The sequence below is a fragment of the Hyalella azteca genome, unplaced genomic scaffold (assembly GCF_000764305.2).
Source record: "Hyalella azteca isolate HAZT.00-mixed unplaced genomic scaffold, Hazt_2.0.2 contig5139, whole genome shotgun sequence".
Taxonomy (NCBI): Eukaryota; Metazoa; Arthropoda; class Malacostraca; order Amphipoda; family Hyalellidae; genus Hyalella; species Hyalella azteca.
The window spans coordinates 475,076-497,554 of NW_025935338.1; the positions used below are offsets into that span (position 1 = coordinate 475,076).

At 38.7% G+C, this 22,479-nt stretch overlaps 1 protein-coding gene across 1 annotated transcript in view; it reads left to right on the forward strand.

The window, feature by feature from the left end:
• Positions 1 to 22,073, forward strand: part of LOC108679384 (lateral signaling target protein 2 homolog) — a 25,985-nt gene extending 3,912 nt beyond the window's left edge. Inside the window, exons 2-15 of the mRNA XM_047880299.1 lie at positions 3,492 to 3,638; positions 4,777 to 4,908; positions 7,379 to 7,495; positions 7,922 to 8,097; positions 8,793 to 8,967; positions 9,603 to 9,747; positions 10,267 to 10,428; positions 12,009 to 12,150; positions 12,665 to 14,341; positions 15,002 to 15,204; positions 15,802 to 15,983; positions 16,549 to 16,614; positions 17,530 to 17,805; positions 18,073 to 22,073. Coding sequence (XP_047736255.1) covers positions 3,492 to 3,638; positions 4,777 to 4,908; positions 7,379 to 7,495; positions 7,922 to 8,097; positions 8,793 to 8,967; positions 9,603 to 9,747; positions 10,267 to 10,428; positions 12,009 to 12,150; positions 12,665 to 14,341; positions 15,002 to 15,204; positions 15,802 to 15,983; positions 16,549 to 16,614; positions 17,530 to 17,805; positions 18,073 to 18,195 — 3,723 coding nt within the window. The 3' untranslated portion in view covers positions 18,196 to 22,073. The remainder of the gene's footprint in view (positions 1 to 3,491; positions 3,639 to 4,776; positions 4,909 to 7,378; positions 7,496 to 7,921; positions 8,098 to 8,792; positions 8,968 to 9,602; positions 9,748 to 10,266; positions 10,429 to 12,008; positions 12,151 to 12,664; positions 14,342 to 15,001; positions 15,205 to 15,801; positions 15,984 to 16,548; positions 16,615 to 17,529; positions 17,806 to 18,072) is intronic.
• Positions 22,074 to 22,479: the final 406 nt, after the last annotated feature.

The window sequence follows — 22,479 nt, forward strand, 5'->3', positions numbered from 1 at the left end:
TACGTCTGTGAATATATTAGGAATCCTTTAAGTATACTTGTATTCGCTGATTTCAAGTCGTAAATAAATTAATAGATGATTAAGTTGAGAAATGGATTTAGACACATGAAAACTAATTCCAACACGACTTGAATTGGACACACACAGATCGTTCCAAGCTTTGTACAAAAATTGAAATTTGCTTAATTAAAAGCCTAATAGCTGTTAATTAAAACGTAATTAAGTAGTGTTCAATATTCGTTAGTGTTCTAATTCAAAGCCGTGTTGTATCCCAATACAGCTCACACAGCGAATGGGATTCAAACACGTGGATGTCGGCATTACGTATCAGTTAAATTTGAAGCGCTGACGCAATACGACTCACCACGTTTCGAATATTGCCACACACAGTGACGGACATAGTGGCAAACCAGAGATTTTTTAGAATCAGTTCATTTTTAATATCCTCATTTATTCAAGATTTAAACCAATTTCTTATGTATGATGATGCTTGTATCCAGGCTGGAATTCTAAGAATTGAAGTTCACTCATAAATAAGCTTTCCACCAAAGGTGAAAAGCTTTCCTTTGATACAGTGCTCTGCCAGCCTGCCAGGAGACTAACTATAAATGAAAAGGAGGATCAAAAGTGGACAAAATGTTTCAATTGTTTAGTGCATTAGGTTTGTAATAGAATTATTTGGATATCTCGTGTTTGATAGATATTTTTTGTCTTATATTTAATGAGTTTTTTTTTAAAAAATGTCCAGGCCTTTTGTTTGTAATGATCAAGTTTCAGTTAAGTATTTAGTTAACCAGTATACTGTAGTACATATACCGTCAACCAGGGCAACTCGGGACTGGCGGGGCAACTCGGGACACACCTCCGACATGGAGTAAAACTGTTATAGTAGCGAAACTAATTGGAATATTGCAAAACTAAATATAGCGGCGTAAACGTCAACATTTTTCCTATCTATGTAGTATAAAGGCAGTCGAAAAATACGACATTTACTAGCTTTGAAAAATTCCTGAAAAAAATGGTGAAAACGCTGTTTTGAAAAGTTACTTCTGCTAAGGTCTGTAGCAAAAAAAAATATTCGCCATATTAAAAAATTTTACTTACATAAAAGTTGCACCCAGGTGTCGACTTGAAAACATAATTGGCAGATATTGCCTATCTCATTCCCCAAAAAAATGGCGGCCATTTCCACACGGCGGGGCTACTCGGGCCACCCCCCCGGGGCTAGTCGGGACACCTCCAAAAACGCATTTACGGTAGAACCTCAGTTAGCAAAAGCTCCAATTACAAAAAAAATTGATTAAAAACAAAGAATATTGATCACATTTTCCTTGCTCAGCGAAAAAAATTTCACTTATCGAAAAATTAGTGCATCATCAGTCATCACAAAATTGTGCATAGCATGTCATGTATAGAATTGTGCACCAGGCATCATAGAATGAAAAGTAATTGACCAAAACTACGATTTATTTCTCCAAAAGATACGTTGGTTGTCACTAAAATATTCCTTTCTGTTTCAGGTATGTTTTTCACGATCTTTTTTACTATAGTAAATTCACTTAACCCAATTAAAATGATGTGAAATTACGAGCCGTCCTGTAAGCTTACAGATCACATCAATAATACGATAATTGCACATCAATAATACGGTAATTAATGTATATGGCAATATCATATCAATAAAGGAAAAACAAGTAAAAATCACAGAAAATGTCATTTATTCTACCTCTACATCATCTACAATGAAAGAGGCAGACTTCAGAGTACTGTTAGTAATGGATGAGTACGCTCTGCATGCTACAAGTGTTTTAAAATGAAGTTTCATTCCCAGTGTCCCGAGTAGCCCTGTTCGACGGGGCTACTCGGGACACTCTTTTTTTGCTTCTGGCACCTTACGAATAGCATATGGAATTTTTTTGAAGATGCCATTCGATAGCTTTCGCAAAGAGCTATAAAATGAGCCTAAACTTGTTTATGAAATGTTTCATCGTAAGAAGTTATTAACAAAAAACACTCAAAACTGTCCCGAGTAGCCCCGGTTGACGGTACCATACCTGGGGGCGGGGCTTATGGGCACAACCAATCACAGCTTGAAAGCATCCCCATCAGCCAATCACAGCTTGAAAGCATTTCCAGCAACCAATCACAGCTAGAAAGCAGATAATATTACAATTCCATTATCCAATCAAAGCTGGAAAGCTGAAAGTGGCTAAAATAACAAACCAATCACAAATGGAATTCTGGAAAGGGATAGGATATGTAAATAATGGACTGAAAGTTTAAAGTTCCTGGCCTTTCCAAGCTTTCAGGTCCTGCTTTCCAATATGCTATGTGTACTGGTTAATTTATTATCCCTCTAGAATTCCACACTGCTTGTATCCATGATACTTTATTGGTCTACTTATAGAACTCAAAAATGAACTTGAGGGAGAGTCTAAAAAACTCTCTGCTTTGCCACTATGGTGACTGAATATAGGGATTTGGTAGGTTTCCATTCTAAAGGCTTTTTAATAAATATGGCAACATTTTGTGACGTTTCATCTTTGCTGACGCATAGTGAGGTGTTTTGAGAGTCACGTGAAGCCAACTGAACTTACGTAACGCATACGTTTTTTTATAGTTTCTAATTTCTCAATGCGTCCTTAATGTGTCAGAATATACCACGTTTACCCTAGCAGCATTCCAGGTTTAGAATTTTTCTAGGTACCGGTACGTACTTAAGAATGAAATTTGGCTGCTGCAGACTCCAGAGTCCAGAGCGAGCGTAGAAAACATTTATCTTTATGGCCACTCATATATAAAGCTTTTCCGCTATTTCCTGAGCCACAAGATGAATTACCTATTTAATTGTTAACAAAAGTGCATGATCGGGCCACAAGATTCAAATGTATTAAAAATTTGTCATGTTTGAGCCACAAGATTTCAGAAACAAGTAGGAAAATTCCAATTCTGCTCCAGAGTGAAAAAATTATTAGAACCTTTGCAATCTTACAGTCTAATTTTGCATTTTTGTTAACAATTTGATTAAATGTAGTTCATCTAGCATAAAAGAGACTTATGGATAAAATTCAATGATTTCAATCCATTTTGTGAGAAATAATTTTGTTGCTCTGAAGTCTGAAAATGGTGAGAAAGCAGAGGTTGCAGCTAGAACGTTTGATACATACTGATTACCAGTACCGTACTGACCTTCCCAGTAGTAGCATTGACTGACAAATATTATATTTAAAATATTTTAACTTATATTTCATTATATACAATCAATGTATTTTACTGCATTTATTTAAGTATATTGTAATTTGTATATGCGGTAGTATACATGCTATTTGTCAGAAATGTTTCAGGAATATAAAAGATGTGCAATTAGCTTAACAATTTTTTGGTAGCTGTTTCATGAATGATTGAACCTGTTGTAATGAAGAAATTTTAGCTATATTATATACTAGATTGCTTTGGTTAAAATCCCTATGTTAAAATCACTCCATTTGCAGCGAGATGACCCTTCCTTGCTGGCGCAGTTTTATTATGCTGATGAAGAACTTAATATGGTGGCCAGTGAGCTAGACACTTTTGATGGCCGCAAAGATCCGGAGAGGTGCACAGCTCTTGTCAATCAGCTCAGACACTGTCAAGACAAGGTATATAATATTTAATTATGGACATTAGTCTTAGCTCATATCAACTTAAGATGCTGAGTAACTATGTAGGAGAACATTTTTGACCTTATAAAAATATATTTTTATTTGCATAACATTATTCACATTACTTGGAATTAGTGCCTTACTTAAGTAATCATTCCTTAATTTGAAAAAAAACATAGAAAAAGTAAACATTGTTACTTCGGTGCTTGTTGTTCCCTCTGTATGAATTGTTTGTTGAGGAACCATCTCCTGTACGAATGAAAAAGCAATCTGTCAATGCTCTAAATACTTTCAGTGTTCCAGATATACTCATACCACTCAAAGTTAGGTACTTATCAGCTGTGAAGATCTCATTACTTGTTGCTGAAATTATTAGGGAATCTGGATTAGGCTCAGAGCTTGTAAATATAATTTCAATAAAAATATCTAATTTTGCTTATGAAAATGACCAGCTTTTCAGAAGAGGCTACATGAATGAATGCAAAAGAGAATGGGGTCTATCTGCCAACCTTGTTGTTTTTACCTGTTAGGTACCATTAATAACCCTGAACAAATATTTGTGAACTATGATTAAACTTTGTAAGATCAAGATGAATATTTTGAATATTTTATTGATGAAATGCCTAAAATGTAAATTGATGTTTAATAATAATTTTCTCATTGTTTCACTCCAATTTTAATTTACGTACATTATAGTACTATTATTATATTTTTGTTGGATGTCAGAATAAAACTTAAAACTACCTATTTCCTCTTCACATTTCTAATTAAGGAATTGAAATGTTTGCAATTTTTACCTAATTTGAAAACAATTTATGATTTTTTACTGTGAGTACTTTCTGGATAAGTTAAGTTATTTCTGGGTACTTAATCCTTTCACAGTTAATTTATTATTTTCTCTGGGTCCTCCTCTGTCTGAATCTCCCTCATGCATAAGATTTACTTATAAATAAATAATAATGTATAAATTCCCTTAAGAAATTTCTCAAGAGATGATAAAACCAGCCACTATGGTAATGAAAACTAATTTCCAAATATTATTTTTTACTATATTTCACAGTAGGTAACAAATATTGGACTTCTTAGTTAACTGTCAATGTAATTAACTTTGATGTATACGGTATATCATGTACAGGTGGTGAGTCTGTGCATGTCCATCATGGATGAGATCATCCCGGGCGAGCGAGCCAATAGGGACTTCAGAGCCAAGTTCCCGGATGACGTGATGCAGGAGAACCTTGCAGGACAGCTCTGGTTTGGTGCTGAGGTGGGATAGAGTGACACCTTTCCTTAGCCCTGTAGGGGAACCTTGCAGGACAGCTCTGGTTTGGTGCTGAGGTGGGATGGATAAAGTTACTCATTTACTTGGCGCTGCCATAAAAATGAGTGTACTGGCACAGACATTGTTGCTTATTAAAATATTAGTTTCTCGACTGACATTTCCATGTCATCGTTACTTATAATCTTGCTATAACCCTCACCAGACTGCTGCATTTGGTTCGTACTTTTTTCTATTCGAGTCGAGACAATAGGGTTTGTGCCGGTTAGCAATAAAAACCGGGACAATTTTCAGCACTGCGCGGAAATTCCAGGAAAATACCAAGTTGCGACGTCCCGGTTAAAATAGGAGCTTTAAAATTTCCCAGAATTTTCATCTTTTTATAACGAGACATACGTAGTGAAACTTTCTAGTTCTGTGTAATACCTATGTAATTAGAATAGAAAATTGTTTCAGACATTATCTGATCAAAACTTTTTGGTTTACAACATTTCAGGTACGGTATATTACTTTGTAAAATGACATCGCTAATACCCATCTAACAAATTTGAAGGGCAAGGGCAAAAGTTAAAATAGGTATAAATAATTGTTAGAAATATGCAGCGGGAGGAATTATTACCGATTTTTACATCATTTTAATTTTGATATTCTAAAAACAAATTTTTGAAACTGAACAGCTCACAAGTCTCCAGTTCTGAAGAGATATGCATGAAATTTAAGACATATCTAATTACTAGCTTGACTCCGAGGTTGGACTCAACTCAAATTTATGCGTTGCTTCATTTTCTATCCAAACTACAGCCAGTACTAATGAACAGGCTAGAAACCTCGTGTACAGGAGTACTGCCTGTTTCAGTGGTTATTAGCGAGTAACGGCCAGTAGCTGCTTGTTGTGAGCCTACTTCCATCCAACAAGTTTTTACGAGACATCTGCCAGGCAAACAATTATGTTTATTTTTACAATCTTTGGTGTAAAATTAAATGACTGAGTGCATTAAATGCTGATGGCATAAGAGACTTTTTTCAATGTTTCGGTTGGGTGTAAACTTTGGCTTTGGTTAACTGACATCAAAAAATATGATATATTCGTCTACCATTCTCATGTACGTCTAAACTTTTTAAATTCATTGTAGCCTTATATTCATTGTAGATGTTCTCCAGTTTGTCTAACACCCCATCAGAGTCTGTATAGGCCACAAAAAAATGTGTCTACTCATGCCCGGTGTGGTGTCTTCGGTGAACTAACAAATATCGTCATAAGGTTGGCATTGACTATTAGCCTGGTCAATATCTCGGCCATCATGGGTCTTGCCTGCTCTTTGCTCCTTAAAATATTTCCAGTTACCACTTATGATTTGTGGCGTCTTGTAGGGCTAGAGAAAGCACATCCACATCCTACTGAGCGGCTGACCAATTGACATAACGTCACCGACTCACGATGATGCCATCAAGCGTATACTGAACTCGTATGATGTATGCTCGACAGCTTACATCATTCACTCAATATTCAGCCATACATCGTCAAGTCTGCTCACTAATATTACTGCCGAATTAGATTGGCAGCTAAATGTCACCGAATCTGCCCATGACTGGCAACTGCCCATTAACAATCAAGGGCTAACTTGGTATTCCTTAGCCACGCGTTCGGAATTCTGAGTTTTGTTTTCGTATAGTAAGGAATATCTTTTTTCGTCTTGAATATTTAAGACATGTCTCGTTTCGTTATGTCAGGTCTCGTTTTATATCTGTTTCGTATCGTTTTATAGTCCGGGACACCCATCCCTTCCCGTTTCATACATTTATTCCAGGACAAATTTACCGTATGTCCCGTTATTTTTTTCTAGTAGTTTCTTGTCTCGTCCCGGTTGTCCCAGTTCATTTCGAGAAAATTATTCCAATACGCAGGAGTCTGACCCTAACTTAGAAGTGAATAAAAGGAAGAAGTGAATACTTAGAAAGAATACTTAGAAGGTATTTATTAGAAGGTATTAGAAGGTATTTATAAGGAATACTATGTGTGTTGTAATTGGGGTTAAAAGATCACTCACTATATGTTTTCATATATCTGTGAGTAAATTGTTGCGTTCATGTTCCATGTCTGTGAAAAGATTGTAAACACTTGATTAGAATTCGTTGCAATTACAGCAAAAAAAAATCACTACCTTTCCTTGTTTTCATGATTTACTTGTAGTAGGTACCATTTGTTCCACGTTTGTGAAAATATTGTAAACACTTAATTGGAATTCGTTGCAGTTACCGCGAAAAAATCACTACATTTCCTTATTTTCTTGATTGACTTGTAGTAGTACCGTTTGTACCACATTTTTGAAAAGATTGTAAACACTTGCAAGGAATTCGTTGCAATTAAAGCTAAAAAATTACTATCTTCCCTTATTTTCTTTATTTATTTGTAGTACCATTTGTTGCACGTTTGTGATAACAAAAATGTACCTGGCAGTGCTTAGCAGCAGGCAGCAGCATCCTCAACAGGGAGAGTGAGAGCTCCCGAATGCGTCCGCTTGCCAAGGCGGTCACTAAAACCATTGAGACTGTCCGCAATCTTCTCAGGGAGCAGGTGTGCTTGTAATTAATTTTGCTTTTATGAAATTACTATTGGTTAATAACTAAGGTCATCTATCAAATTATTATGCTTCTATGAAATTTTTTTAGATAATAACTGTAATAATAAATGTAGTTTAGTTAGAATTGGTTTCTTTCATGTTCTTAGATGCTTCTACTCTACAAATAAAAGATAATTTTATTTGTGGAAAGATGAACAATGACTTAGTTTTGCGTTATGCATCAACTTCTTGTAGAAAATTTTAATGACCCCATTAGATACCCCAATCATTTTATGTCATTCTAGAATAGTTTTCAATTTGTGTACAGAAGATCTTCAAAAAATTACCCGTCATTGTTTTTGTTTCGATCTTAGGTTCAAATGTAATATAATCACATTTTCATCATTGAAATGACAAATATATAATAAATATAATTACAGTGCCTGAAGTCCGAGCAAGAGTTCACTGAGAAGATCCGGGAGTCGCTGAAGATTTTCGACTTACTCTTCTCTGAGTTTGAGCTGAGCTACGTGAGCGCAATGGTGCCTGTGAAGTCGCCTGAGGAGTACGAGGTCTTGCAGTGCGTCGTTGTGCTCTTCTCCGAGACAGTGCAAAGGTGCGTGCAGTGTCTACTTATCTTCTTACTTACTGCCCTTTATACTCATAACATGTAGTCTTGCAGTGCGTCGTTGTGCTCTTCTCCGAGACAGTGCAAAGGTGCGTGCAGTGTCTACTTATCTTCTTACTTACTGCCCTTTATACTCATAACATGTAGTCTTGCAGTGCGTCGTTGTGCTCTTCTCCGAGACAGTGCAAAGGTGCGTGCAGTGTCTACTTATCTTCTTACTTACTGCCTTTTACACCACTAATATGTAGTCCTGCATTGTGTCGCTATGCTTTTCCCATGATGTCCTAATATGTGTTCAAACGCGACAATTACCGGTTGATGCTGACTGCTCTTTATAATTAACAATAGACCTATAAATTTATTTTATGCCTTACTAAAAATTGATTTAGCTTAAAATTATTTGTGAATGGGAATCCAGTAATAATGTACGCTGTAAAGATGGAGTGATTTTGATATTAATATTTAGATAGCGACATATATATTGGTATATCTATGTTGATATTTATATATTGACATTGATATCTTCACGTTTATATGGAACATAGCAACGTTGATATTTGATATTTTGACCTTGATACTGGAGATTTTGACGTTGATATTTGCTATATTTTTGTTGATGCTTGATATAATGAGGTATTTAATTGTTATATTGATGTATATAACTGACATTATCGTGGTTGCAGAGCACTGCTGCTGGCACTGATCACCCAGGAGCAGGTGGACACGTGCGACCCCGCGCTCATGTTCACCATCCCGCGCCTCGCCATCGTCGCGGGTCTGCTCTTCTTCCCTGACGGTCCCCTCAACCTGGACCACGGGTCTTCCCGCAACCTCTCTCACCTCTTCAGACCCTTCAAGGTATGGAGTCATTTATCTTCAGACCGTTTAATGAAGAGGCACTTCTTCACACCCTTCAAGGTATGGAGTCATTCCTCTTCAGACCGTTTAATGAAGAGGCACCTCTTCAGACCCTTCAAGGTATTGAGGCATTCCTCTTCAGACCCTTCAGGGTATTGAGGCATTCCTCTTCAGACCGTTTAACGAAGAGACACCTCTTCAGACCCTTCACAAGGCTTGGAGTCATTCCTCTTGAGACCATTTAATGAAGAGACACTTCTTCAGACCCATCAAGGCATGAAGACACTTGCCTCTTCAGACTTTTCATTGTGAGGACACTTACATAACGCTTCAGATTATTCGAGGTTAGTATGACTGCCTCAATTTGACATCTAAGGTGAGAACTTTAACCTCGGCAGGCCCCTGGCAAGATGCCGGTGTCATATACACGCCAGTTCCCGGTGTCGTATACACGCCAGTGCATATTTGCATATGACACCGGTCGTATTATCAAAAATAGATAGGTACGAGTTCAAAACTCTATCAGTCGCTCACTGCTTATCAAGCTGAACCCACCAATCACAGACGAAAAATTGGCCGCTACCGTACGAGTTTTGATAGTAGGGCCCCTGCTTACCTGTTCTTCCCTTCCGCAGACTTTGCTGAGCAAGATCCGTGAGCTGCTGTGGACGATGAGCCCTGAAGAGCTGGCGGCGCTGGAGAAGAGCTTGTGCTCATTGGAGGAGCCACAGCACTCCAGCCTGTCCCTGCCTGAGAACAGCACCTACAGCCTGCCTAACTGTGAGTCACGGAGGTGTTGCCGTACTGTGTTGCTGGTACCTGACCTGACTGTGTGCTACCTGACCTGACTGTGTGCTACCTAACCTGACTGTGTGCTACCTGACCTGACTGTGTGCTACCTAACCTGACTGTGTGCTACCTGACCTGACTGTGTGCTACCTGACCTGACTGTGTGGTACCTGACCTGGCTGTGTGCTACTTGACCTGGCTGTGTGCTACCTGACCTGACTGTGTGCTACCTGACCTGACTGTGTGGTACCTGACCTGACTGTGTGCTACCTGACCTGACTGTGTGGTACCTGACCTGACTGTGTGGTACCTGACCTGACTGTGTGGTACCTGACCTGACTGTGTGGTACCTGACCTGACTGTGTGGTACCTTATCTGACCTGACTGTCTGTTAGTACCTAAGAGTGCCTCACGTACCTGACTTACTTAATTATTGTGCATATTGTGCTTGATTATCTTAATAATGAATGAATTATTTATTAATGATTAATTTTATTAATTATCGTGTAGATGACGATAAGAGGCCTGAGGATCGAGGGCCGAAGGAGGAGGTCGAGATCCCCGTGGCGTTCAGGAACGCCGCGTTCACGAGCAGCTTCATCCAGAACTTCCTGCAGCGTCACCCTGAGTGTCGCACCCTCACTGCCGAGGACAACCTCCTCCCTGCCCAGGGTTTGCTGGCATTATTTTACCCTGTGTTTGAGGACGAGACTAATTATGGCTCATTAATGGGTTTTAACCAGCAAGTTTGTTGACTTAATAAGGATAATTATAGCACATTAATGGGTTTCAGGGTTGGTGATTTTCTTATTTTATTTTTTAAATCAAAAATTAACGATTTTTTTATTTTTTCATGATTTTTTTTATTTATTTGATTTTTTTTATTTTTTCAGCTTTTTTGTCTTTTTTGAAGTGTTATTTTTTATGTTGCAATTAGCCTACTAACAGTATATGGATCGTAATGGATGGCTAAAAAGGACACTTATTGCTTTCAATAATGGCCAACAGGCCAAGGTGGTGTTTACCACTTAGGGATTTTTGGGTAAGCAATTATTGACAAATCTATTCAATTGCTTTGTAAAGTTTGTATGGAGCAAGGTAATGAGCTAAATATTGGCCATTTAACTGGCTTCAATATACAAAAACACTTCAGGAATGCAGATCTTCTAAACATTGAAGAGTCACATAACAGATTTGTAGGATAGGATAGCACAGTGCACAGCACTATCAATAGATCTACTAGTTTTATTTCCTATAAATCTACCAGATTCTACCCTCTATACACACCAATTAGTAGTGACTGAGTGACTGACTGATTGGGTTTTGACCTGCCACTTTATTGGCTTTATATAGGATAATTATGGCACATTAATGGGTTTTGACCTGCCAGTTCGTTGGCTTTATATAGGATAATTATGGCACATTAATGGGTTTTGACCTGCCAGTTCGTTGGCTTTATATAGGATAATTATGGCACATTAATGGGTTTTCACCAGCCAATTTGTTGGCTTTATATAGGATAATTATGGCACATTAATGGGTTTTAACCAGCAAGTTTGTTGGCTTTCTATAGGATTTTGAGGACGAAACTAATTATGGCTCATTAATGGGTTTTGACCTGCCAGTTTGTTGGCTTTATTCCACATTAATGGATTTTGACAAGACGTACTACGTCATATTATTATATTTTGACGAAATAGATTTTATTAGATTACTAAATTTCGACTAGACTAATTACTTTATATTAATATATTTTGACGATAATAATTAAAAACGTTGATTTATTTTGACGAGACAATTATGCAGTAATGGATTTTGATGAAGTGTTATAAACGAGTCAATACCTACTCCAAAGAATATTCAGACAATATTTGTTCTACCTTAATTTTTAGTTTTAAACTAATGTGCCTCCTTGTTTTCGAAGCTTGATATGCTTCTCGTAGAATCCGGCCTCTGACATGATCTTATAGTAATTATAATACATAACAAACATGAAAGATATCCTGAGACTAGGTACTGATCCCATTAAAACTTAGACTATAAAACATTTAATATTTCAAACGACCAAGCACACGTTCTGATTTTAATTTAGTGTGTATGTGTGAACCGGAAGCATTCTTACCTAAATTGAGCGTATGTGTGTGCAGAGAAGCATAATATTTCGAATGATCAAGCACCTATACTGATTTTAATTTAGTGTGTATGTGTGAACCGGAAACATTCTTACCTAAATTGAGCGTGTATGTGAGCAGAGAAGCAGCCAGCTAGCCGAAGCAGAAGTAGCAGTGAGCGCAAGCGAGACCGCAACTCGCAGCGCTGCCGCACCAGCGGCTCCGGCGTGCATCGCAGCGCCTCCAGCCGCGCACGTCTGCGGCAGGAGCGACTCAGTGACAGGTGCTTATGGATGGCTAGACGGTACTAGGGGCTTTATCCCGCATGTGAAGGCTTGTGGATAAATAACTGCTCGTGGATAAGTGAAGGCTTATGGAGAGGCTTATGGATAACTGAAGGTTTTTGGATAAATAAAGGCTTATGAACATCTAAAGGCTTTTTCAGAACCTAAGGCGTTTGGATAACTTGAAGACATATGGATAGCTAAAAGACATGTGGATATCTAAAAGACATATGGATGTGGATACATAAAAGACATATGAATAGCTAAAAAACATGGATAATTAATAGACATGTGGATAACTAAATGCTTCTAGTTGACTTTAAGGCTAATGAATAACTGAAGGCTGAGGATACTTGATGGAATGATGGCACCTAAACCCGTGCCTCTGTTGGATCACATTTTCCTGTTGAAAGCTCTTCTGTTTATTAGATTATAAGAGCTCTAGATTGTATTGGATGATCCATCGATTAATTTAATGAATGTCTCGTAATTAAAAATAAATTTCGTTCCTAGGTTCCTGGCCAAGTTGACCGGCACAGAAGAAAGGCCACGCGTTCGCAGAAAGTCGAAAAAATCTCCTTCAAATTCAGGACAAGACCGTGGGTCGCCTTCGATGATGCCCTCGGTGTCTGAAGCCCTTGAAGTTCTGCCAGCCTTCCTGCCTCCTAACACCACTGCCACGGTGGAGAGCCTGGCGCATCTGCCGTCTCTGGAAGAAGCCATTCGTTTGCAGCGCGCTTACGACCTGCACAACGAACGCTTGCAGCGAGCACAAATGCAGCAGTCTGTTCGTCGCAACACGCTGCCTGCCTCAGACTTAGCGGGGTACGTTGGTGAACGAAGGGCTTTGGCATCTTATCTGCCCAGTGACAGCCGAGCTCAAGCAGACTCTGAGTCTGATCACGAACAGTCGCAGCAGCGAACTCGGAGACCGCACCACACATCCAGCAATCGGTCTGGTTTGCCCAGTGATCGGCCTAAACATCGGTCTAAATATTCCAGTTCTAGAGGACGATCACGAAATGATTACGAGTTTGATGCTAATGCTAATGCCTCTGTGAATAACCACACATCTGTGAACGCTCATCAGAATTGGCCACAGGAAAGGAATGCTCCTCTGGGCGAACTAAGGAACGCTTTGGCCCGACCTCGTACCTTTGCTTGCCTCAATGAGTCATCTTCAGGTATTTTACCAGCAAATTTATTGGCCGATGTTGAGCAGTCAATGCACGATTGTGAGATTTCTGGTGGAAACTTCCTGCAACCTTCTCTGTTAGACCAAACCTTGCCAACCGACGACAGCGAGTACACTGTTCCCGTCAGCATTGGCGAGTGTGTGAGCAGCGCTGTGGCGGCTGACCCCACCATCTTTGGTGTCCACAACCTCTACCATGACATGGTGGTGCCTGATTACCACTTAGTACAACCTGAAGCTTATGTTGACCACAGTTCCAATTTTATGTCAGTTAATTTCGGCGCAAATGGAAGAAGTTCTCGGGAAATTAGCGAAGAAGTAATGCCAGGCCTGGATAACTACAGTCGAAGACGCCTTCGACACCAACAGGGCACCGTTCACATCATTGACTCCCCCAGAGAAACCATAACATCCCTCCACTCCTCAACCCCAGAGCGACACATGGAGGTTCTAAATAACTCTTACGGCAGGTACCAAGCCTATTCTGTCGAGTCTGTTTACAGTCCAAATGTGGAGGAGGAAAGCTACCACGATGACGACCCTGAGAATGTTCTATCACCGCCTGTTCGACCAAACCGATCAAGAACTGGCAAAGAGACAGACGACGAAAGCATTTTATCCGCCCAAGCTCTGGGAAATGATTCTATGCACGATCCAACTGATGCTGAAGTTCATGCAGATGATGCAAGTGTTATGCCTGCTGATGATCATATAAGCATTGCTGGAGATATGCACACCGAGGAGCTGCAAGAATCAAATCCAAGGGAAGTTTATGAAGAAGGTTTAACGCTGTGTAGTGACGAAGCAAAGGACGACGAAGATGGTTTGGTCGTGGGTAACGAACGACGAGGTATCAGTGAGGACGTGGGTGAGAGCAGCAGCACAAGCAGCGACGTGGGGGCCGCGTTCTCTGAAGACGATGAACTCAACGACGAAGAAGTCGCCCTGGCCCTGCAAATGGCTGAGGTGGCTACCGCCTGGCGTGTGCGCGCTCGGTGAGTCACAAATTCTGTACCGGTTGTCTGATTTTGTTTTCATTTTTGCCCGCTTTTCCTCCCAGATTCTCTTGTTTCTGATTTATGGTCCAGTAGGGATTATTAAATTTTATTCAGTGTCTTTTGGCTTAATCACCTAAACAATTACCATAATTGACTGCTTTTTTCCCAGATTCTCTTGTTTCTTTTTTATGGTCCAGTCGGGATTATTAAATTATTAAATTTTATTCAGTGTCTTTGGCTTATTCACCTTTACAATTATAATTTTTTTATCCAATTTACATTTAAATGCGATACCGTACCTACATACTAATTTCGTAATAAAACGTTCATATGTGTTATTTGTCATCAACAAGCTTGAATCATTATCATGACCAAATTTCAAAGTAATTCCAATCATTTTTAATTATTAAAGCATGTTATTAATTCTTAGTCAGTTCAGAAATCATTTCAATTGAATGAATTTGTGTAATTTTGTAGGTATTTTCACGTGTTTTATTTGAATATCCAGAAATGTTTGTTGTGACGTGATTGGTGCTAACTATTGGCCTTGGCTCCAATCGTTTTCTGTTAATCGTTCAATTTAAATTAATCGTTCTTCCAAATGATTAATTTTGTCTGCATTATTGAGCGTTATTCACTGCATGGTTGTCTGGGCAGGTTTGAAGACCCTCGGGATCTGGTGCAGCGTCTGTTTGTCTGCATATCAGGCGTAGCAGACCAGCTGCAGACAAACTATGCCAGTGACCTGCGCAGGATCCTGCGCACAGTCTTCCTGCTCAACCAGACCCCAGACCCTCCACCAGACCCTCCCATCAAGTCCGAGCGTTTGCTAGACCCTGACTCTCACTCCACCAGCCAGGGTCAGAGCAATTATTGTTTTAAGTTGTGTCTAAGTAATATTGTAGATTACGTTTAAGTTGTGTCTAAGTGATTTCATAGATTAGGTTTTAAGTTTTGTCTAAATAATGTTGTAGATAGTTTTAAGTTGTGTTCAAGTAATGTTTTAGATAGTTTTAACTTGTGTCTAAGTAATATTTGGATTAATTTTTAAACTTTGTTTGAGTAATGCTTCAGTATACGGTAAGTTTAAGTTTTATGTTGCTTCTCGTGTAGTGTACTTTATTTACATAGGTAATCTTTATAATTTTAGTGTTCTTGTATAACGTTTAAAATGTACAGTAGGTATTTGCAGTGTACTCTATTTACACAACGCTTTATAATTTTTAATGTTCTTGTATAAAATGTACAGTGTTGGAAGTGTACTATTCTATTTACTGTCTGCTGTATTTTTTCCTGTAAAAAATATTGTTTTGTTGCTTCCTGTGTTCAACAGTGTTGGAAGTGTATTCTATTTACAGTGCGCTGTATTTTTTTTTCATGTAAACAGTAGGTGTTGTTTTGTTGCTTCCAGTGTACAGTGTACCGGCTCACTCACAGTCTCCCCTCCTCCTCCCCAGACTCTGAGTCTCTGAGCGTGGGGAGTGCAGAGGACGCGCTAGCGGGGCTGGGGAGCAGCTCCCAGCCTTCCTCCCCCAGCCTGTCCTGCAGCTTCCCCCAGCCCCAGCCTTCTCCCCCACACGCCCTCCCCCCCATCGCTTTCTCTGAGCGAGCTTACCCCCAACGTCTTCCCCTCACCCAGGTTAGTGTATTTGTTATTTTATAATTATTTGTTATTAATTCCAGGTTCATTTAAATTTAATAGGTACGGTAATTTAATTGTCGTTAGTTAAACATTATTTAATTGTCATTTAAATGTTTTTCAAATTTATTACTCCGAAAAGTTACACGGTTTTTCAGTGGCGTGTTTTTGATCCTTTTCAAACCCAGTTCACTAAAATTGTATTGGTACTCAAATATATTTAGCAATAAAATTAGTGGGTGGCTTCAGAATGGTGATATTAATAAGCTTCAAATCATCTTATCATCTGCCCACTGTCTTTATACTTGAATATAAAGTGATCATATTTCCAACCCGGCACTAATTTATGTTAAACTAAGTGACTTTATATTATAGGTATATGCTTTTAATGTTTTATATGCATAATAATAATAATAATAATAATAAAATTTTATATGAATTCCTGAATGTCAATTGAATTGCTCTCAATATTTTGTATTTGATCCAAGCATGTTATTTTAATTTTAATTTTAAATATTTAATTTAATAAAGCGTTTTAATTTAATTGATTTCTTATTTATAACATCAGGACTCTGGTGCTCTAGAGGCGCCCCCTACAGTCGACTCGCCGCTCCCGTCACCTCTTGCTCAGGTGATCTTCAGTACAGTCTTCTGGATCATTAACATCTGTCGCACATTCAGTTACTCTTTATTAATAATCTATTCAAATTAGTTCTCAATGTCCAGGAAAATGTCCTAGAATTATTTACTGCTACCGTCAAGTGGGGTGACTTCGGCCACACCTACAACAGAAACAAATGGCAGCGAAAAAAAAACAATAAACGTTGGCCAAAGTTACTGGGGTGACTTTGGCCAACGTTTATTATTTTGTTTTGCTGCTATTTGTTTCTGTTGTAGTTGTGGCCGAAGTCACCCCACTTGACGGTACTAATTTATAACAAAAAGTCAATTATAAATTTACTAAAGTATATAAAATATTGAGGTTACATTACAACAAGAGTTATTCGATCTTCCATTTTCAATGGCTGATCGCAAACACGAATATTTTAATATTTATACTTTAATTTAAATTTATGAATACTTTATACATCGACTTGAACCTTTACTTCTATGAAAAACTCTGCTCACACATTTGGGTTAATTTTATTCTTTAGTTCCTTTTAAAGCATGTCACTTTTTATATAGCTACGATAAAATTAAAATTTTTTCGCAATACAAGATTATCATTCGTGGCTTCAATAATTTTTAGTTTAAAAGTAGTCTTGCATTCGCGTATTCAATAGGTTTATTACATCTTTCCACCTTTATTTTTTCCGTGCTTCTGATACATCACTATAGATTCCAGCATTTTTGCACTTGAAATGCGTTACTTGATATTCCGGCATTGACGGATTTCAAGTACATTGCTTCAAATTTCTGCACTTCAAGTAGGTAATTAACTTAATTTTCATATTGTCCACGTAGGAAATACTGAAGTAATAAGCACAATAATGACAAATTATCACAAATTATGCCTAAATTAACCCTCGTCTCCTGCCACGTGCAGGACGCAAGCGGGGACGAGAGCGGGACGTTGACATCGCCGTCAGTGAGCGGCTCTCTGGCGAGCCCCGCCCTAGACGTGCCGCCCTCGTCGGGATCTCTAGTGCCCTCGTCAGTGCCTGTGGCACCCTCGGCGCCAGGGGCGGGTGACGTGGGCAGACGAGGAGCCGCCGAGGAGCCTCCCTGCTGGGTACCTGACCAGGAGGCACCGCGGTGCATGGCTTGTGGCGCCGCCTTCACCATGCTGAGACGCCGCCACCACTGCCGCAACTGTGGCAAGGTGCGTTCACACTTGGGGATTGTGGCGTCTAGCTCACTGAATCTCTCCATTAGAGGGACCACTCACTAATCTCACTGGACCACTTGCTTCCCTTACTAGACCACTCGCTCTTCTCGCTAAACTACTAGCTCTTCCCACTAGACCAGTCACTGCTTGCACTAGACCACTCGCTCGTCCTACTAGACCACTCACTCCTGCAACTAAACCACTCATTATTCCCACTATACCACGCACCACCAGCATTATTAACATGGCTGTGTTGCGCAGGTGTTCTGTGGCGGCTGCAGCGAGCGCTCGGTGCCCCTGACGCACTTCGGCATCTGGAAGCCTGTGCGCGTGTGCAACATCTGCTTCCTGCAGTACGTGACCAGCGCCGCCAGCGCCTCCTGACCGCGTGCTGCCTGACATCTTCCGCCTGCTGCAACACTTACTTCTGCTACTTTACCTCCTGTCTCATACGCTACTCTTCCGTCGGCTGTTGCAACGCTTACTTCTGCTACTTTACCTCCCGCTTCTGCTACTTTTTCCCCTGCTGCTTTAACCTCTTCTGTTCCTTCTTGTACTCCTGCTACTCCTTCTTCCGCTACTCCTGCTGCTACTGCTACTCGTCCTCCAGCTGGTACTCTGCCGCCTCTTCCCTCTAACTCATGGTCACAGCCTTCGTCTCCGGGCTTGCCGCACCCGCACGCTCCCGAGTCTTCCTCCGCCCTCGCACCAGCTCCTCAACGGCGTGCCTGTGACAGCTCTGGGACCTTTCATCTCGCAGGTCACTCTTCACCGTCGGCGTCAACTGATCAGTTTAACTATTGTCTTCTTGATTCCGCTGCTACTCAGTCAACGCATTCGCCTCCAAGCTCTTTGTGATCCACTCCATGTGTAAGCTCCTAGATTTTGTTTTGAGATTCACTCAGGGTGTATGCTCTTAAACTTCACCAGGAGATCCACTCGATGAGTAAAGACTTGAAGACTTTACCAAGACATCCACTCGACTATCCACTTGGTCTATCCCTCTATGATGACAGGGCGTGTTCTGCTGTAGGTTTTGCGAATACTTTTACTTTGAGTCTGTGATGGTTTGCTACTCATTGGAACTATGCCGACCGCATTGATATTTATTCTACCTGCTGACTGATAACTGTTGAAAATCCGCATATTAACGTTCTATTCATTTCATTCAGTTCGTTCATTTAATTCTACATCGTGAACTTCTCTATTGAAATGCCCCCTTTGAACTTGAGCGCCTACTTTATTGTTGTACAAATTCTTCCCGTGCCAACACTGGAATTCGATATAGGTAGTCTTTTTTACTGGAAAGCTTTCTTCATTTTTGATAACAAGCATTCAATGTTAGGAATCTGTTAGCATTTCATTCATCAGAGAGAGCTGAATTTTCTCGAGAAGCACAGCAGTTTACCAGTTCTCTCAATAAAATTCTCTCTCAAACCAGTCCACTAATACCGGTGGTTTTAGCGAATATTTTACCTTCCCGTGTACAGAAAAATAGGAGAAGCAGATGGATTAGCTTGTGGAAGTTGTAGTTTTAGAAATTTTAGTTGGAGCCTTTCTACGAAGTGAAAAGTGATGAACACTCAACTTGAATTTGAAGTATTTTAAATAAATTCGTATCTGCAGAAATGTTCTTAGATTCATGCCTTTAATGAAGTGATATCGCTGCCAACTGTATTATAGTGGACTAGCAGCAGTATTGCGTTTGTAATACCTACTAATAATTCTCTTAGATTTTGTTTCTCGTTGAAATCGATACATATTATGCCAGCTCACATGTACAGTGATTGAAATCATTACAGCGATTAAAATATCACTACAGTGATTATAATCATTACAGTGATTATATTTCAAGTGGAGTTTTCATTGTAAGATGTTTTCGTTGTAAATTAAAATTGAATATCGGTGTTTCTTTGCAAGTGGACAATATGCTTTCCTGTCTTTTCTTATCACGGAAAACTTTTTTGCATTCTACTTGTACATATTGGAAAATTGTTGATTCGTTTGTACTTATATAGCCTGGGACCTACGGCTCTGTATATGTTCTCTTTTGTAGTTTTTATATTGTAGTTATAAGGAACTTATTTTATCTTGGTTCATTTTATTAAATTTTTACATGAATTGCCCAAAAAATGGTCATATAACAGATTTTGCTTTGGATTTGAAATTTTTTTTTTTTGGAACACCTAAAACTTCAATTTGAAGTATTTTAAATATATTCGTGTCTACAGAAATTTTCCTAAATTCATGCTATTATTTAAGTGATATCGCTTCACAATTTTTTCGGGAAAGGTGGACGGGAGAAAAAATCACGACTGAGTTTGTTCATCGTTATTTTCCCGCTTCAAACTTGAGATGTTTTGTATTTTGTTTGGGTTATTGTAAATTCTTAACTGGATAATTTTCTGGATAATTTCTAACACTTAACTTATAAATAACAATACTTTATTTACCGATAGAGTAGATTTAGACGCCTGTGATATAGCGTTCGATTGCAAGCCTTTACTAATGACCTACAGCTGTTTTGGGCTTCAGTAACTTCTTTACCAACTTCTGCTACTTATTCATAGTCATTATGAAGACAATAAGTATTTTTATTTCGACAGATGCTTCTATTTGTAGTGATCCATAATAACTTGATCATTAACTTGTAAAATTACCTCATGTATAACTGAACTTGGTTATTAGCTTGTAAAATTACCAAATGATTCAGCCGGCCCGAAATAATTTAATGAATTGTTTCCTGTACCTAATCTCCCAATATAAAGAAATAAACGAAATATATGAAATGTTCGAAGTGCGGCGAGATTTCCAACGGTATTTTTGTGGTGATTGTTGCCGTGTTGATAGTTTTACATTCATCCAAGTTGACATTGTGCACAAACTTCATTCAACGATAATGTAAAGTAATTATAAACGATGCCTGAAGATATTTTATTCGAATTGATGTTTAAATAGCGTGATATTTGCGCTCAAAATATTCCTTTTTAAATGAAAAGAATATTTTTACGCCGCACCTCACTCAGTCGCGCTAGATTCATCGCTGTATAAACGCCCTTAATCATCTTCTGTCAGAGTTTTCTTCGAACTAATAACTGTTGTTAACTTTTAAAATATTTTATACTCAATGTAAGTTAGTTTTTTGTGCCACGTTTTGGGGTTAGTTGATGAACGGTAACGAATTTGAATGTAACATGAACAAGAATCGAATGATTCTGCTTTAATCACAGAATCACGTGATTCTGACGTTTCTATCATAGAATCACGTGACTCTGTTGTTTGTATCACTAAAGCACGCGATTCTAACGTTTTTATCAAAGAGTCTCGCGATTCTGATGGTTCTATCACAAAATCACGCGATTCTGACGTTTTTATCACAGAATCCCGTGATTCTGACGTTTTTATCATAGAATCCCGTGATTCTGACGTTTTTATCACAGAATCAATGATTTGATCTATACTAGAACCTCGTAAATCTGATATTTTTTATGAAAGAGTAATGGGATTCTGATGCTTGTATCAGTAACAATTATTTTGATGCAAGCATACAATCCAATGATTCTTTTCACGTTGGGGTGGTTTGGTTTATAAGATAAGGTCTTTATTAATATTAGAACGTGCGATGTATCCTGGCTACAAAACGAACGGATTTTTTCAATAACATTCAAGCTTCTTCACAGGAAAACTTCACTCGAATAAAGGAACTGTTCATTTTGTCTAAATAGTGACACACATTGCCTAACTGGGTCAGGATGACCCACTCAAGGGTAAAAAGTACATCGCTATTTGGACAACCATTTCTCTGTGTGTTGTTCGGATAGCAAATATAAAAACCATATAAAAGCTTTACGTTGAGGCTCCTCGGGTGCGTTAGAACAAGTCTGGTGATATTTCTGCGTTGAAAATCAACCTAGTCTCTGAAATGATATTTACACGCGAGTGTGCCTGAGAATACTGAAAATAATGTGTTTATTACCTCGTACTTTTACAGGTTCAAATTTAATGAGACTCATTATTTCGTTCGTTTTCAAGTTTATCCAGACATTGCTTTCAACTTTGTATGGGAATTCGGTACTTAGAGTCTAAATCTTGCACCACCTGATTTTATTTGTTGGTAGTTTTAGTATTTTATGTTTTTTCCAGCCTCCAAATTCAGTAACTAATTTCTTTTTTACAATCCAATATTCTCATGTATCATCGATATTTGTGCTTGAATGTAACTCGTTAAGTATTACTTCCAAGAAATATATGAATCATTTTATTGGGTGCGTTTCAATACTACGTCCTAGAATGAAAATTTTAAAATTATACTAATTTTAAAAGTTATATTTAATTCCAAATATATATAGTCGTTTCTGAACCGAAATATCGATATATTGCTTCTTAACTGAAAATATTTAAAGTAACTCCAGAGCCAAACTTTGTTTCAACTTCTAATGGATCAATTTTTGTGGCTGCAAATTACTTATCGTGCAGACAAACCGTGATATCCTGATTTTAGATTTGAAAAGAATAGAATTGTCGGCGTTGAAGAAATAGGCCCATGGCCTGTTGCCGATTCTTGAACTTTTCGTGACTTGATTCACAAGGGATCCGGCCTTTGGAACCCGATCTTTCCACAGCTGACGATTGATTGAGATAGCTGCTAGACTTATTGCCTGGTCTGTA